The sequence below is a fragment of the Ochlerotatus camptorhynchus genome, unplaced genomic scaffold (genome assembly GCF_037179485.1).
Source record: "Ochlerotatus camptorhynchus isolate MF236.1 unplaced genomic scaffold, CSIRO-AGI_Acam_v1.1 ptg000370l, whole genome shotgun sequence".
NCBI classification, from domain to species: Eukaryota; Metazoa; Arthropoda; class Insecta; order Diptera; family Culicidae; genus Ochlerotatus; species Ochlerotatus camptorhynchus.
Genome location: NW_027040858.1, coordinates 617,025 through 634,063, shown reverse-complemented (window position 1 = coordinate 634,063; position 17,039 = coordinate 617,025). Strand labels below are relative to the sequence as shown.

Sequence of the window (17,039 nt, the reverse complement as noted above, 5' to 3'; positions counted from 1 at the left end):
TACCAAATCTAATTTCCCCATACATTCCCACAGTCCAAGCACAAACGAAACGATTCGCTCACATCGTCCCGGTTGCAGCTGCAGAACCAAAACCAGTCGAAAACCACCAGTAACGTCCTGGCCGGCGGCGCCGGCAGCCAACGGGACGAGAAGGATCTCTTCAAGACGTACATTGCGACGCAGGGCTGCCTGGCTAACACGATACAGGACTTTTGGAACATGATCTGGCAGGAGAACACTCGGGTGATAGTGATGACTACCAAAGAAATCGAACGGGGCAAGAAGAAGTGCGAAAAGTACTGGCCCGACCCGCAGCAGACGAAGGAATGGGGCACGGCCAAGGTGACCTGCCTGAACGAGACCAGCACGGCCGACTACACGCTGCGGGAGTTTCTGCTCTCGTGGCGGGGGCAGGACGAGCGGAAGATCTTCCAGTACCACTTCCAGGTGTGGCCCGATCACGGCGTTCCGTCGGATCCGGGCTGCGTGCTGAACTTCCTGCAGGACGTCAACGCCCGGCAGGAACAGCTGCAGCTGGAGGGTTTGGCACCGGTAGGGCATCAAGAAGTTTGGGTCGGGTGACTCGGAGGAATGACGATCTTTTTTTTTTGTTTTGCTTACTTCCAGGGTCCCATTTGTGTGCACTGCTCCGCGGGAATCGGTCGAACCGGAACGTTCATTGTGATCGATATGATTCTGGACCAGATTGACCGGGAAGGTAAGATGGAGGGTTTGGGTTGGCAACATTCAGAACAAATCGGGGGAATTGTTGCAGGAAAGGAGTCTTCTGGCTCAAAATCACATTAATGGGTGATCTTCCGGTCCAACGGTCCCGGCTTATTTACGTCCAGATTTCGGTGTGTCCTCGAAGGTAACTTCATCACTTCGGTTCGGACTGCTCCGATACTTACTTCCTCCATGTTTGGCAACTTCCTTACTGATAGGTTGGGACCAGAGACGATGTTAAATAAGAGACGCGCGAAGACTGAAGCCAAAAGTTCCAGTCGAACCGTCAAACGCGGTTCCAATCGAGCAATGTAAATAAACACAAGCGCTTCACGAAGAAAAGCGTGGGAAGTATTGAGATTGGTGTTGAATTTAATTGTTGATGTTGGTTGTCTTGATTAAGGAGATTTTCAGCCGGACGCTGGTTAACTGTTGAGATTTAAATAATTATAATTTAATTTGCGTATGAAACGTGAAATTGTTATTCACCAGCTGAATTCTCGTTATGTTCTCTCAAAATATTTGCTCCAGCACAACGTAATACATCTACATAGGCTCTGTTACAAAGATCGGTGTAATTTTTCAAGATAGTAAAATGTGTCAAAGACAGATTTCACTAATACATGATAGGAAGCTACAATCGCAGATTGAATAATTTTGTGCAACGCTCCGTAGAATATACCCTCCAATGTGCTATATTTGGTTTCACTCAGAGTTGTCAAAAATTGAATCTTCAAATACTTCCATTGAATAGCGATACTACCGATACGGTTAAAAACGTATTCATTTTACCGTGATGCTGAAGCAGACGACAGTCGCTCAAATTAAAAGTAACTTGAAGTAAACACAAAATTGCGAGTTGCCAAACCTAGCAGAAAAAGAAATTAGTTGGCCGTGCAACCAGATTTACTTTTATTCTCTCCGCGCGTCTCTTTTATAACATCGTCTCTGGTTGGGAATAGTGCACCATTTGTGCACGATCTGTTTGCGCTTTTTCGGGGAAATGCCTAGCATTTTGATGATTTTGTAAAAAAAATGCACTCGCACAACTTGTTGTGCAATAAGTAAAGAACAATACACATCGATGAACAGCTGATAATCTTCATTTGGGGTAGAAATGGCGGTGAGTTGAAAGGGTGCTTATACTTTCTGGGACACCCTATATTCCTAGACTTAGTAAAATTTTCATGGATTTTTCTAATTTGTTCTAGAAATATTTCCGGGGTTTTGCCGGAAAATCAACTCACTTTTGAGTAAATTCCTTTTGAGCTAAGTTGACTCTGACCGACCGTGTGGTTCTGAAATAATTCTGGAGCAAATTTCAAGCAAATTTCATGGAAATTTGGATGATAATTCCTGAACTATCCAACTGACTAATTAACTCAATAATAAAGAAAAGAAAAAAGTTGATAATCGCAAGTGGATTCCGAGAAAAACACAAAGGAAATAGAATTTTGAGGCTACAATTCCCAAGAAATTCTTAGAAACGTTTCCCTTAAAATTTTGGGGGTATTCGGAGAAGAATTTCAGAGGAGTAAAGAAAAGCTTCAACACGAAGTCTTGGAAGAATCATTAAAAAAAAACGAAGACAATTTTAGGATAAATTCCAAGAATGTTTTAGAGTGTTCTGCAGAGATTTTTGATATTGTTGTCAGTGTTGGTTAAATCATCAATCAAAAGATATTTTTCCGCTCTTTTACAAGCTCCTTTGATATTGCGAGACTATTCACAATTTTTTTTTTAATGTGGTTATTTTTCCAGGCTCATTTGCCGTAGTTTTGCGGAGCCGATATCCATCGTTTGGGTTACAAAATTACTTAAAACTAACGTTAGTAACGCGGGGGCCGATTACTCGCGGCTATCTCGAGGTTAGGGGTAACAAATTTTAACAAACGGATGGCAGATTAGAGGCTGAGAACACAAGGTTTTTTCGAGCAATGTGCTCGTGATCTCGAACTAAGCGACGTATTGATGAAAAAGACAAACATGGGGGTGATATACAAAATGTGAAAAAGAAGCTGAGAGTTGACTCGATACAAAAAATGATTCCGTTGCACTTCGTTTTCTTAGAAAGAGAAAGTATAGTTTGCTATCTCTCTCTTTTTACTCTTCACCGATGGCCGGGCCAAAGCTACTGCTGCCAACAGTGACGGTAGTTTCGGGTCGCGTTCGGATGTAAAGCAAAAGCTATGAACCTCAAACCCTTCACGATTTGGTTAGAATTGTAGCTGGTGTCTTCTTCTTCTGCTTCTTCTTCGCATTTCAAGCTTATTGTTAATTACGTGCTCTAAACTTAGTGTTCTAGATGCACTTCTACAGTTATTAATGGAGAGCTGTATCATTTTTGCATTAGGATAACTGTGTGGCAAGTACAATAATACCGAAGACAACAAATCAAGAAGACTGGCAACTTTCCCAGAATCCAAGCGACAGATACAATGGCGCTGTGCTTGAGTGAAGGTGGAAGCAACGCATAGAAAAATGAGCAAATACACAAACCCTTCTTCTGAGGATGTAATCTTTGCTATCAAATTCGTTCGAAGCATTTACCTTTGAGCGGCAGATGACGCGATTGTACCTGTCTCATAGCGTTCGTATGAGAAAATGGAAGAGTTGCCAGTCTTCTTGATTTGTTGTCTTCGATAATACTCTATGCCTAGGGAAGCCTAAAAATTTTCCAGCAGAAATACTCCTAAACTGAACCGGGAATCGAACCCAGCCACCTCCTCCAGCATGATCTTGCTTTGTAGCTTTGCGTTTACCAACTGAACTAAAGGTGGCCCTGAGCTTGGTGAGGGTTGTTAGCTTGGATTTCGTAGCTACGATTTCACAGCTAGTAATTTCACCCGAAATTACTTGCTTGATCTTGGGCATTGATGACATTTGATTTTTTAATGTTTTCCCAACACTGAGTATTATAAAGGAAACTACAAGAGAATATCAGAGAATGCTAATTTTAGGGGAACTCCGAAAAAAGCTGGGAAGGATGCTAAGGAAAATCTACAGAACATTACAACTAAATCCTGAAAAGAGTTCTGAGTGAAGTATCAGGTAGTTGAAACATAGGCAAATTTTGAAGGAAAATGCTGCGGTTGTAGTTCCGACCTCTTCGAATCAATCACATTAGGTTGTATGCTAAATGTGAACTTAGAGCTACGAATTCACGCGCAAACTTAAAGCTAAAGCCCGTCGCTGATTTGTTCTGAAGACCCCTCGAACCGTAAAAAAATCGAATCAAACACCCTTCTTTTTCCCAAAACCAAGCTAACCGGTTCCCCCAAAACCGTTTCAGGTCTCGACTGCGAAATCGACATCCAGCGGACGATCCAGATGGTGCGGTCACAACGCTCCGGCATGGTCCAAACCGAAGCGCAGTACAAGTTCGTGTATTTTGCCGTGCAGCACTACATCCAGACGTTGTTCCAGCGCAAGCGAGCCGAGCAGCAGAGCCTCCAGGTCGGCCGGGAGTACACCAACATTAAGTACGTTGACGAGATCTACGTTTGATGTGGTTTCGCGCTCCTCTTTCTCTCTGTCCTCTGCACCACCTACACTCAACCAACTGACAGACAGACACAGATTATTGCTTTAAACGCCCTTAGGATTAGTTAACACTAGCTTATAAGTTGTTTGCGTGTGCGTGCAGTTTGAGTGTGTGTGAATGTTTTTTTTTTGTTTAATAATCAAAGTGTGTGCGGGCTGGATTGTTTGCGAGAGGCACTCCGGAATGTTAATTATGTTTGCTGCAAAAATTAACTCAAAGAGTACTACTGTGTAGTAGCTGTAAAAATTTAATAAAGATAATATCTAAAGCACAAACAATGGAATTCGTTAGAATAAAACCTGGAAATTGGCTCCGTAAAGTTGCGGACAGTGCATGCAATATTTTCCGCAACATTCCAGCGCGTTGGCCACTCGTTTATAGAGAGTAGTTCTCGTTATACAAATTAACAGCGAATAAAAACTGAGCAACAGAAAACCAACCCAATGCCGAAGCGAAAAACAGATGCACTAATAATGCTAAGAAACTACCAGCCATTTTGTGATATTACTATTAATAATAAAACAATAATCACACCATGCTCCTCCTGGTCGCAGCCGCCGGAGGACAGTGGCAATCAATCAAATTGAAATAAATAATAAAAAAAAAAACGTCAAGTTTCCGTGTGTACCTTCTGTGGAACTAAATCCAACTCACGAACGAACGATTCTTAACTACCTACACATACCCCGTTTGGAATGCTAATTAGATCAGCCTGAGTTCACCCCCACCGTCCTGAACGCGAAATCGTGTCGCGATTTGCGTGACCTTGAAATGTATTACCTTGCATCAGCAAAGCAGGGCACGTTTCGCCATCGTCGCCATTGGCTGTGGCAGTGCCATCTAGTTTTGGTTTGGTTTTCTGTCTGCTCTCGCCGTCTAATCCTATCTAGTTTCTAGTTAAATTGTAAAACGTCCGACACTCGACAGTTGAGCGATTCCGTTTGAATGCGAAAATCGATCAGCGCCATCTGCTGATCGATCGAGGAATGTGTGAATCGATTGCCTACATTCAGGGCATTCAAAGCTGACACGGCCATCCAGAACGGTCGATGCAAACACAGTTCTTAGTGTGTAATTCGTTATCGCTTGTGTTAGACGAGTGTGTACAATTGTTCTTGTTCTTTTTTCTCTTCTCTTATCTGCCACCAACGAACCAACCAACCAACTAATCACGACAAATAAAGATATGCATGTGATAGCAATGAACTGCAGCGTTCGCCTGCCGGTGCTGCTACTGTTGGCGCCCTACCAGCATCTCTGTCGACACTTAGCTTAAACACAAGACAAGACTTGCAAAACAATCGCTCGCATAATCACACCACTAGGTACTTGTGTAAGATGTTGTCGTTTGATTATTACTTCTTTTCTTCGCTCGAATTCAACACGAATCGGATTTTCTTCAGTCACTTTTTTTCGATTGGTAGAATAGTTGCTCATTGTGTTGTAGTGTAGTAGATGATTTACTAACAAAATTCTAGTGTAACTGTAGTTGAATTTGTTCAATCGTCATATCGCTGATATTTTAGCACAGTTATGGGAGTACTGAACTTTGTGTTTCGTCTTCTTGCGCAGGTCGACATCCGACTCACAATTACCACTACCGAGGGCTGTGACTGACTTGAACAATCCTTCATCAGGTATGTACAACTAGTTAAGTTAAATCAATCTAATTACCGCTCGGAATGATTGGATAGGCACTCTTGAATTGAAGTTCGTTGCTTCCCGCAGCATTGAAGTCTCCGGTCAAAAATGTTTTCCGGAATCATAGCAATCGTGTGTTCGCATCATCATAGCAACAACTAAAGTGTTCGAAACTAAAGATATCAAGCTGAACTGAGCATTAGGGAGTTTCTATTTCGTTGATTAATTGGATACAGAACCGTTTCTTGTCGTGTTTTTCGTATTAGATGCTAGATATCATGGCGATGAGGATTCAAAGAAAGAGTCGACGAAGAGAATCTGTCAATGTTACTTAGGACCTAATGCATTGTTCAGCTTGATATGTACTGTTTATATATTGATCGGCCATTGCGAGAAAAACGAAACAAAATATGCTTATGCTTCGTTTGGCTGCACTTTTTGACAGTTCGTTTAGCTGATAAATAAGAACAGTGAGGTCTATTCTGTACCGCGTAACTCTCTATTTTGTTTGCCCGGAGACTAATCTCACTAGTGAAATCCAGTCACCTCACCGCACTCGCGGCGTTGTCACATCTAATCCAAATGCTCTTGCACTTGACTCAGTCTGTCATGCGGCACGACACTATGAATTGAAGTGATTTATCATTGATTTTCAAGAGATTTGCGTTTTGAAACAAAGTGATTTGTCTTTGAAAAATATGTACTGTATAACACCTCTAAAACAAAATCATTATCATTTGCATTGGCACCACTGTTTTCATTCAGTGAATTTGATTAGTTTTGCTTTTGGAAGCAAATGTCAAAAACGCACATGCCAAACATTACTGTGCGAAGATGGCAAGTCAACAACAAATTTATTAAGAGCAAGAAAGCGATAATTCTCCATTTCCACCCGAAATAATGAGCGCGAGTATTACGAAATTGTTGCTGCATTCAGTAATAGTGTATTTCTCAGATAATTTCTATAACAAAACATTGCCAAACTTATCAAATTGACTGCTCAATGTTACTTCTACTACAAGCCTTGTAATGTTGTTCAATATCACTTGGACACATGTGATCTGAGTAGTAATGTGATATATGTTCCATGGTTATATTCTGAATAACATATAACAAGGCTTGCAGTATGAACAAGGCAATGTATTATTTAAATCCATATTCAGCAAACATGATAATGATCCAAGGATAAATAAGTTGAATTTAAAGTGATAGATTTTTAATATCAGTATGCTTGACACATCAACAACGATGTGCAATACAATCTAAAATGAAGTGATTTGCTGTTATTTTCAACTGAAAAAAATACGTGGTTTCCATTGGAAACACACTTACATTTCTCCCAATAATGAGTTAATTCTTTCTAATGTGAATTTATGTGAAATTTATTTCATTCCGTTCGCAGTTATAATATATGAACATTTCAAATGGTCCTATTGGCTTTGATCGATTCTCTTCATCGACTTTCTCTTTTCATAACCAATGCTATGCAGATTTCGTGCTAATTCTACCACATAGTATGATAAAGGAGGTTCTCATCTAACGTCCAAAACGTCAAATACAACAGGGAAAGGTTTTGCAGCTGAGTTATTGACGAAAGAGAAAGTCGATGAAGAGAATCGATCAATGCAGATAGGACCTTTTGAAATGTTTATCTAGATATGTGCACTTGAAAGTGATATAAAAATTCACATATTGTTTTGCGTGCATTGCTTAGTAAAAGCTTAAATTAATCCCACCGGAACCCGGCAGAGTTTAGGATGTTCAGAATTCAAAGAATTAGAGTAGTACAATCTGCCGTAACGAAAAATGAGAAGCGGAACCAAATTTAAAATCTGAAGTCAGGGTTCTGCATTTTCGAAAAATGACTTGGCTATCGCTTGTTTAGTTCGTCAAGTGCAGCAGTTCATTTCATTTGAAGCAAATACTTGTTTCAATTGACGCAATGAATGACTCGTAAACGGCTTCCTTTGTTTTTTTTTTTCAACTTTCACTTCAATTCGGGGCTCATTCGACTTTTCACGCGTCGCGTGAAAATAGTATGTAGTAATAGGGATTGTATGTAGTAATAAAATGTTATTTAATGTTAAACGAAAATTAAATTAACGAGGCCATTCTGGAGTCCAAGATGGCGGCCATCGGGCTCAGGAAAAGTCTCAAATACCCTACGATATGGGAATTTTTTGAATGAGGAAGACGCGAAGGCGCCGAAAATCCGAATTTTGGAATCCAATATGGTAGCCATCAGGCTCAGAAAAGGGTAAAATATCCTAAGATATGGGTATTTTCAAAACGGGGACGACGCGTAGATGAAGAAAATCGATATTAGACGCCATTTTGGAATCCAAGATGGCGGCCATCGGGTTTCATAAAAAATGTCAAATACCCTAAGATAACTATGGTTTACATCATATTTGAACTTTGTACAGTGGTGGTCATTTCCCATGTGAAATCGTGTGCTGAATCCAAAAATGCAGTCAGAAAAAATCTCACTAGGATAGTTTTCAAGATACAGCTGAGCAATTCCCTACGAATTCGCAAATCGGTTTATTTTTTTTATTTTTTTTATTAATATCGCCAATTTGAATCCAGCCTTTTTGTTGAAAAGGGCTTATAGAAAAATGTCAAGCTTATTTTCAGAAATTTTTTACTCGAAAACTGTTTGGCCGATCGGTTTGGTGTCTTGCGCAATATTGCAGATAATGGATGAGACTATTTGAAAAAAAAATAAGCAGTCTAAAAAAATGATCCAACTTATTTTAAATTTTAAATAAAATCCTAAAAACATTTTTTCTTAAAAAAGGATTTTTCTTTTTATTTTAATTTGTTGATATGTTTTAGGGGACAAAAATGTCATCTATTGCACTATAGGTCAAGATGGAGAAATGTTGAACAAAAAAGTTATGATTTATTAAAAACTAATCTAAAACTTTGTCCAATGACTTTTTTGACTTTTTATAATGAAAGTACATCAAATTTACAATAAAAAAGCACCTTAGTAAATTTGTTCTAAGTCACACCGTTTTCGAGATGTAGCGGTTTGAAAGTAGATATTTTTAAAATGTTGGTAGCTTTTGGCCATTTTTAAATGTATTTCGTGGTTCTTTAGTTCCAAAAATAGCCCTCAAAATTAAATTTTACTCAAATAAGGTTGTTTACTAAAATACAAATATCTCCGGCTGTAGTGAAGCTATATCAAATATTTTATCGCCAAATTAAAGATAAGAATATTTGCTTTTGATCAACTAGACATCATTTTTCAGGTTGATTAGTGGTATTGTTGGCACTACCACAACAAAAAATAATTATTTAACTGAAATCCAATGGCCAATCTTAGAAAATCAAAAAACTAAACAAACTATTAATTTACAACAATACCACTAATCTAACTGAAAAACAAAGGTTCAGTTGATCGAAAGCAAATTTTTTCACCTATAATTTGGCGTAAACATAATTCATATAGCTTTATTACAGATATTTATATTTTAGCAAACAAACTGTTTTTAGAGTGAAATGTCGTTTTTTAGCTGTATCTAGAAAACTATCCTACTGAAAATTTTTTTGACTACATTTTTGGATCAGCGTTTGAGCATAAGGATCAAACATTGAAGTTATTTTGTTTTAATTTTATTTGTAAACCACTGTAATGGGTATTTTCGGAACGGGGACGACGCGCAGATGCCGCAAATCGATATTCTACGCCATTTGTAGGGTATTTGGCATTTCATATGGAATCGGAAGCCACCGTCTTGAACTTCAAGATGGCGTTGGATATCGATTTTCGGCTTCTAGATGTCACCCCGATTCCAAAAATATCCACATTGACCGGTATTTGACAGTATCTCTCACTTTATCTGAACCAAAGCTGAACCATATTAGATTTTAAAATGGCGTCCAACATCGGTTTGTGGCCTCTAAATGTTACTGGGATTTCGCAAATACAGTATTGACAGTATTTCCCACTTTTTTATGAAAACAGAAGTCGCCATCTTGGATTTCAAGATGGCGTCTGACATCGATTTTCGGCATCTACGTGTCATCCTTGTTCTAAAAATACTTATATTTTAGGGTATTTGACAATTTTCCTCAAATAGGAAACCGCCGTCTTTGATTTCTAAATGACGTCGATTTCCGGCTTCTAACCGTTACCCTGATTCTAAAAAAACAGATTTACGGGTTTTGATAGAATATCACACTTTTTCTTAAACCGGAAGCGGCTTTCTTGGATTTCAAAATGGTGTCGGATATCGATTTTTATTCTCTAGACGTCATCCCCATTCCAAAAATACCCATATTGATGGGTAGGCATTCGTATTTCCCACTTTTTCTAAAATCCGTAGCCGCCATCTTGGATTTCAAAATGGTGGCGGATATCGATTTTCCTTCTCTAGACGTCATCTCCATTAAAAAATATCCAATTTTGACGGGTATTTTACAGTATTTCTCACTTTTTCTGAAATCTAAAGCCGCCATCTTGGATTTCAAAATGGTGTCGAATATTGATTTTCATTCTCTAGACGTCACCCCGATTACAAAAATACCTATATTGATGAGTCAGCAACTGTATTTTCACTTTTTTTTTAATCCGTAGCCGCCATCTTGGATTTCAAAATGATGTTGAATATTGATTTTTATTCTCTAGACATCACCCTGATTCCAAAAATACCCTATTGATGGGTCGGCATCCGTATTTCCCACTTTTTTCTGAAATCTGAAACCGCCATCTTGGATTTCAAAATGGCATTGAATATTGATTTTCATTCTCTAGACGTCATCCCGATTCCAAAAATACCCATATTGATGGGTCGGCATCCGTATTTCCCACTTTTTCTGAGAGCGGAAGCCGCCATCTTGGATTTAAAAATGGCGTTGAATATCGATTTTCATTCTCTAGACGTCATCACGATTCCAAAAATACCCAACATTGATGGGTTGCAACCGTTTTTCCCACTTTTTCTTAAATCCGTAGCCGCCATCTTGGATTTCAAAATGGTGGCGGATATCGATTTTCCTTCTCTAGACGTCATCTCCATTAAAAAAAATCCAATTTTGACGGGTATTTTACAGTATTTTCACTTTTTTTTAATCCGTAGCCGCCATCTTGGATTTCAAAATGATGTTGAATATTGATTTTTATTCTCTAGACATCACCCTGATTCCAAAAATACCCTATTGATGGGTCGGCATCCGTATTTCCCACTTTTTCTGAAATCTGAAACCGCCATCTTGGATTTCAAAATGGCATTGAATATTGATTTTCATTCTCTAGACGTCATCCCGATTCCAAAAATACCCAACATTGATGGGTCGGCATCCGTATTTCCCACTTTTTCTGAAAGCGGAAGCCGCCATCTTGGATTTAAAAATGGCGTTGAATATCGATTTTCATTCTCTAGACGTCATCACGATTCCAAAAATACCCAACATTGATGGGTCGGCATCCGTATTTCCCACTTTTTCTAAAATCCGTAGCCGCCATCTTGGATTTCAAAATGGTGTCGGATATCGATTTTCCTTCTCTAGACGTCATCTCCATTAAAAAAATACCCATTTTGACGGGTATTTTACAGTATTTCCTACTTCTTCTGAAATCTAAGCCGCCATCATGGATTTCAAAATGGTGTCGAATATTGATTTTCATTCTCAAAACGTCATCCCGATTACAAAAATACCTATATTGATGAGTCAGCAACCGTACTTTCACTTTTTTTAATCCGAAGCCGCCATCTTGGTTTTCAAAATGATATTGAATATTGATTTTTATTCTCTAGACGTCATCCCGATTCCAAAAATACCCAACATTGATGGGTCGGCATCCGTTTCTCCCACTTTTTCTAAAATCCGTAGCCGCCATCTTGGATTTCAAAATTGTGTCGGATATCGATTTTCCTTCTCTAGACGTCATCCCGATTCCAAAAATACCCATATCTTAGGGTATTTTACAGTATTTCCCACTTTTTCTGATATCTAAAGCCGCCATCTTGGATTTCAAAATGATGTCGAATATTGATTTTCATTCTCCAGACGTCACCCCGATTCCAAAAATACCCATATTGATGGGTCGGCATCCGTATTTCCCATTTATTTTTTAAATCGGTTGCCGCCATCTTGGATTTTAAAATGGTGTTGAATACCGATTTTCATTCTAGACGTCATTCCGATCCCAAAAATACCCCTTATTGTCGGCATCCGTATTTCCCACTTTTTCTGAAAGCGGAAGCCGCCATCTTGGATTTCAAAATGGCATTGAATACCGATTTTCATTCTTTAGACGTCATCCCGATTCCAAAAATACCCAACATTGATGGGTCGGCATCCGTTTCTCCCACTTTTTCTGAGAGCGGAAGCCGCCATCTTGGATTTAAAAATGGCGTTGAATATCGATTTTCATTCTCTAGACGTCATCACGATTCCAAAAATACCCAACATTGATGGGTTGGCAACCGTTTTTCCCACTTTTTCTTAAATCCGTAGCCGCCATCTTGGATTTCAAAATGGTGGCGGATATCGATTTTCCTTCTCTAGACGTCATCTCCATTAAAAAAAATCCAATTTTGACGGGTATTTTACAGTATTTTCACTTTTTTTTAATCCGTAGCCGCCATCTTGGATTTCAAAATGATGTTGAATATTGATTTTTATTCTCTAGACATCACCCTGATTCCAAAAATACCCTATTGATGGGTCGGCATCCGTATTTCCCACTTTTTCTGAAATCTGAAACCGCCATCTTGGATTTCAAAATGGCATTGAATATTGATTTTCATTCTCTAGACGTCATCCCGATTCCAAAAATACCCAACATTGATGGGTCGGCATCCGTATTTCCCACTTTTTCTGAAAGCGGAAGCCGCCATCTTGGATTTAAAAATGGCGTTGAATATCGATTTTCATTCTCTAGACGTCATCACGATTCCAAAAATACCCAACATTGATGGGTCGGCATCCGTATTTCCCACTTTTTCTAAAATCCGTAGCCGCCATCTTGGATTTCAAAATGGTGTCGGATATCGATTTTCCTTCTCTAGACGTCATCTCCATTAAAAAAATACCCATTTTGACGGGTATTTTACAGTATTTCCTACTTCTTCTGAAATCTAAGCCGCCATCATGGATTTCAAAATGGTGTCGAATATTGATTTTCATTCTCAAAACGTCATCCCGATTACAAAAATACCTATATTGATGAGTCAGCAACCGTACTTTCACTTTTTTTAATCCGAAGCCGCCATCTTGGTTTTCAAAATGATATTGAATATTGATTTTTATTCTCTAGACGTCATCCCGATTCCAAAAATACCCAACATTGATGGGTCGGCATCCGTTTCTCCCACTTTTTCTAAAATCCGTAGCCGCCATCTTGGATTTCAAAATTGTGTCGGATATCGATTTTCCTTCTCTAGACGTCATCCCGATTCCAAAAATACCCATATCTTAGGGTATTTTACAGTATTTCCCACTTTTTCTGATATCTAAAGCCGCCATCTTGGATTTCAAAATGATGTCGAATATTGATTTTCATTCTCCAGACGTCACCCCGATTCCAAAAATACCCATATTGATGGGTCGGCATCCGTATTTCCCATTTATTTTTTAAATCGGTTGCCGCCATCTTGGATTTTAAAATGGTGTTGAATACCGATTTTCATTCTAGACGTCATTCCGATCCCAAAAATACCCCTTATTGTCGGCATCCGTATTTCCCACTTTTTCTGAAAGCGGAAGCCGCCATCTTGGATTTCAAAATGGCATTGAATACCGATTTTCATTCTTTAGACGTCATCCCGATTCCAAAAATACCCAACATTGATGGGTCGGCATCCGTTTCTCCCACTTTTTCTAAAATCCGTAGCCGCCATCTTGGATTTCAAAATTGTGTCGGATATCGATTTTCCTTCTCTAGACGTCATCCCGATTCCAAAAATACCCATATCTTAGGGTATTTTATAGTATTTCCCTCTTTTTCTGATATGTAAAGCCGCCATCTTGGATTTCAAAATGATGTCGAATATTGATTTTTATTCTCTAGACGTCACCCCGATTCCAAAAATACCCAACATTGATGGGTCGGCATCCGTATTTCCCACTTTTTCTAAAATCCGTAGCCGCCATCTTGGATTTCAAAATTGTGTCGGATATCGATTTTCCTTCTCTAAACGTCATCTCCATTAAAAAAATACCCATTTTGACGGGTATTTTACAGTATTTCCTACTTCTTCTGAAATCTAAAGCCGCCATCATGGATTTCAAAATGGTGTCAAATATTAATTTTCATTCTCTAGACGTCACCCTGATTCCAAAAATACCCTATTGATGGGTCGGCATCCGTATTTCCCGCTTTTTCTGAAATCTGAAACCGCCATCTTGGATTTCAAAATGGCGTTGAATATTGATTTTCATTCTCTAGACGTTATCCCGATTCCAAAAATACCTATCCAGCTTTCCATGCTCGGTAATGGCGGCCTGTTTGTATGAATAAATATATTCTTCACTGGCAGAGATGAACTGGCTGAAAGTCTCTTTAATAAAGAAAGATAAAGATAAAGATCCTTCACTGTCCTTTTTGACACTAACTGGAGGGCGTATGTTGTTTCATTTTCTTCTGAGGGGTAAAAATCCGAACCTCCAGATAGCACAGTGAAGGATACATTTATTCATACAAACAGGCCGGCATTACCGAGCATGGAAAGCTGGATATTGATGGGTATTTGTCAGTATTTCTCACTTTTATTAAACTGAAAGCCGCCATCTTGGAATTCGTCGGTGATCAATTTCCATCCTCTAAACGTCACCCCGAAGCCAAAAATACCCATATTGATGGGTATTTGACAGTATTTTCCACATTTTCATGAACCGGGAGCCACCATATTGGATTTCAAAATGACGTCGAATTTATTTACAATCTCTAAACGTCACCCGCATTGATGGGTTGGCATCAGTATTTCACACTTTTCTGAAATCGGAAGCTGCCATATTGGGTTACAAAATGTCGTCTCTAGACGTCACCTCGATTAAAAAAATACCCATATTGATGGGTATTTGACACATTTTCCCACATTTTCTTTAACAAAAAGCCACCATCTTGGATTTCAAAATGGCGTCGCATATCTATTTCCAAGCTCAAGACGTCACCCCGATTCCAAAAATACCCATATTTATGGGTCGGCGTCAGTATTTCCCACTTTTCCTGTAATCGTAATCTTGGATTTCAAAAAGTCGATTTCCGGCCTCTTGACGTCACCCCGATTAAAGAAATACCAATATTAATAGGTATTTGACTGTGTTTACCGCTTTTTCTGAAAACGGAAGCCACCATCTTGGATTTCAAAATGGCGTCGGTCATTGTTTTCCGGCCTCTAGACGTCATACTGATTCCTCAAATACCCATATTGATGGGTATTTGACAGTATTTCCTTTTGATGGGTATTTGGCAGTATTTCCCTCTCTTCCTTAAATCGGATGCCGCCATCTTGGATTACAAAATGACGTCAGTTATGCATTTTCATTCTCTAGGCGTTTTCCCAATTCCAAAAATACCCATATTGATGGGTATTTGACAGTATTTCCCACATTTTCATTAATCGAAAGCCACCATCTTCGATTTCAAAATGGCGTTGCATGTATATTTCTAATCTCTAACGTCACCCCGATTCCAAAAATACCCATACTTTTTCTGAAATCGTAATCTTGGATTTCAAAATGTTGTCGGATATCGATTTCCGGCCTCTAGACGTCACCTATCTATCTATCAATGTATTGATAGGTATTTGACTGTGTTTCTCCCTTTTTTTCAAAACGGAAATCACCATCTTTATTTTCAAAATGGCGTCGGTCTTTATTTTCCGGCCTCTAGACGTTATCCTTATTCGTAAAATACCCATATTGATGGGTATTTGACAGTTTTCTCACTCTTTCTGAAATCGGAAGTCGCCATGTTGGATTTCAAAATGGCGTTGGATATATATTTTCAGCCTTTAGACGTCATCCCGATTTAAAAAAAAACCTATACTAATCGGTATTTGACAACATTTTTCACTTTTTTTTTTTAAACTGGAAGCCAATATTGGATTTTAAAATGGCATCGCATATCGATTTTCGATCTGTAGACGTCATCCCGATTCCAAAAATACCCATATTGATGAGTCGGCATCAGTATTTCCCACTTTTCCTGAAATCGGAAGTCACCATCTTGGATTTCAAAATGTCGTTGTATATCGATTTCCGGCTTCTAGACGTCTCCCGATTTCAAAAATACCCATATTGATGGGTAAACAAACCACCCGACAATGATAAATTTAACATCCATGTGCACAGATCTATGCACTTGCGCTCAAATGAACCAAGTGAACAATCAACAAAAGCTAGTAAAACTGCCCGAACAGCTTCGCTTCAATGCGACAATGAAAGACCAAATGAACACGAGTCAAGCCAAAACAAACAGCATGAAAACTGATCGAAAGTGGTTCTGTTGATGTTGAAGGGGATCTGCTCGAAGAGAAGACAGAATGACTTTCAATTGAGAGTGATGGGTGACAGCTTCGATTGAAAGTGATTTTGTTGGACCCTGATAAATTGTTGATACTTTTCTGAAGTAAGATCCTTGAAATTTTTAAGAAGATCCTTGTAAGCAAGTAAGATATAAGATATATGTATAAGTAACCCGAGCAAAGTCGAATGTCAAAATATTATCAAATAATGTTTTTGAAACTGGAACTGAGAAAAGTCGTTCTCTATTTGCTTGTGCTCTTCATCATCGGCAGCGTTTTTTTTTTGTAGAGCAGAAGTTGTCACTGGTGAGAGTTGGTTCGCCATGGTTTCCGTGTTACCTCTGTGTGATAAAACATTTGAACCCTGATGATAAATTTTTGCTGTTCTCGCGAAAGCATCGTAATGTTTTGAAATTTTTAAAACCAAAAAACCACCGAAAAAAAATCAGGGTGTAGCTATCGGTTGCATCTTTGTTTACAAACAAATGATGATGAGCTGTCAATGACTCGCGCTTATTGCTGCTTACACTAAACCGGTGAAGTGTAGTAAAAACGAAAACGGCATAAAATATATTGTAAGTGATCACCGCCTACATTGTGAGTAATGCTAAAGTGTTTTTTATTCTTCCTCAATCTTCCAATCC

At 38.9% G+C, this 17,039-nt stretch overlaps 1 protein-coding gene across 4 annotated transcripts in view; it reads left to right on the top strand.

Annotated features, from left to right (window-relative positions):
• csw (corkscrew) overlaps positions 1–17,039 on the top strand; it is a 244,848-nt gene that overhangs the window by 226,350 nt on the left and 1,459 nt on the right. For 3 of the 4 annotated variants that reach the window (XM_065232563.1, XM_065232564.1, XM_065232562.1), the window contains 5 exons: positions 34–552; positions 628–718; positions 4,019–4,208; positions 5,455–5,595; positions 5,843–5,907. In XM_065232563.1, coding sequence (XP_065088635.1) covers positions 34–552; positions 628–718; positions 4,019–4,208; positions 5,455–5,595; positions 5,843–5,907 — 1,006 coding nt within the window. The remainder of the gene's footprint in view (positions 1–33; positions 553–627; positions 719–4,018; positions 4,209–5,454; positions 5,596–5,842; positions 5,908–17,039) is intronic. The other variant, XM_065232565.1, reaches the window with a different exon arrangement.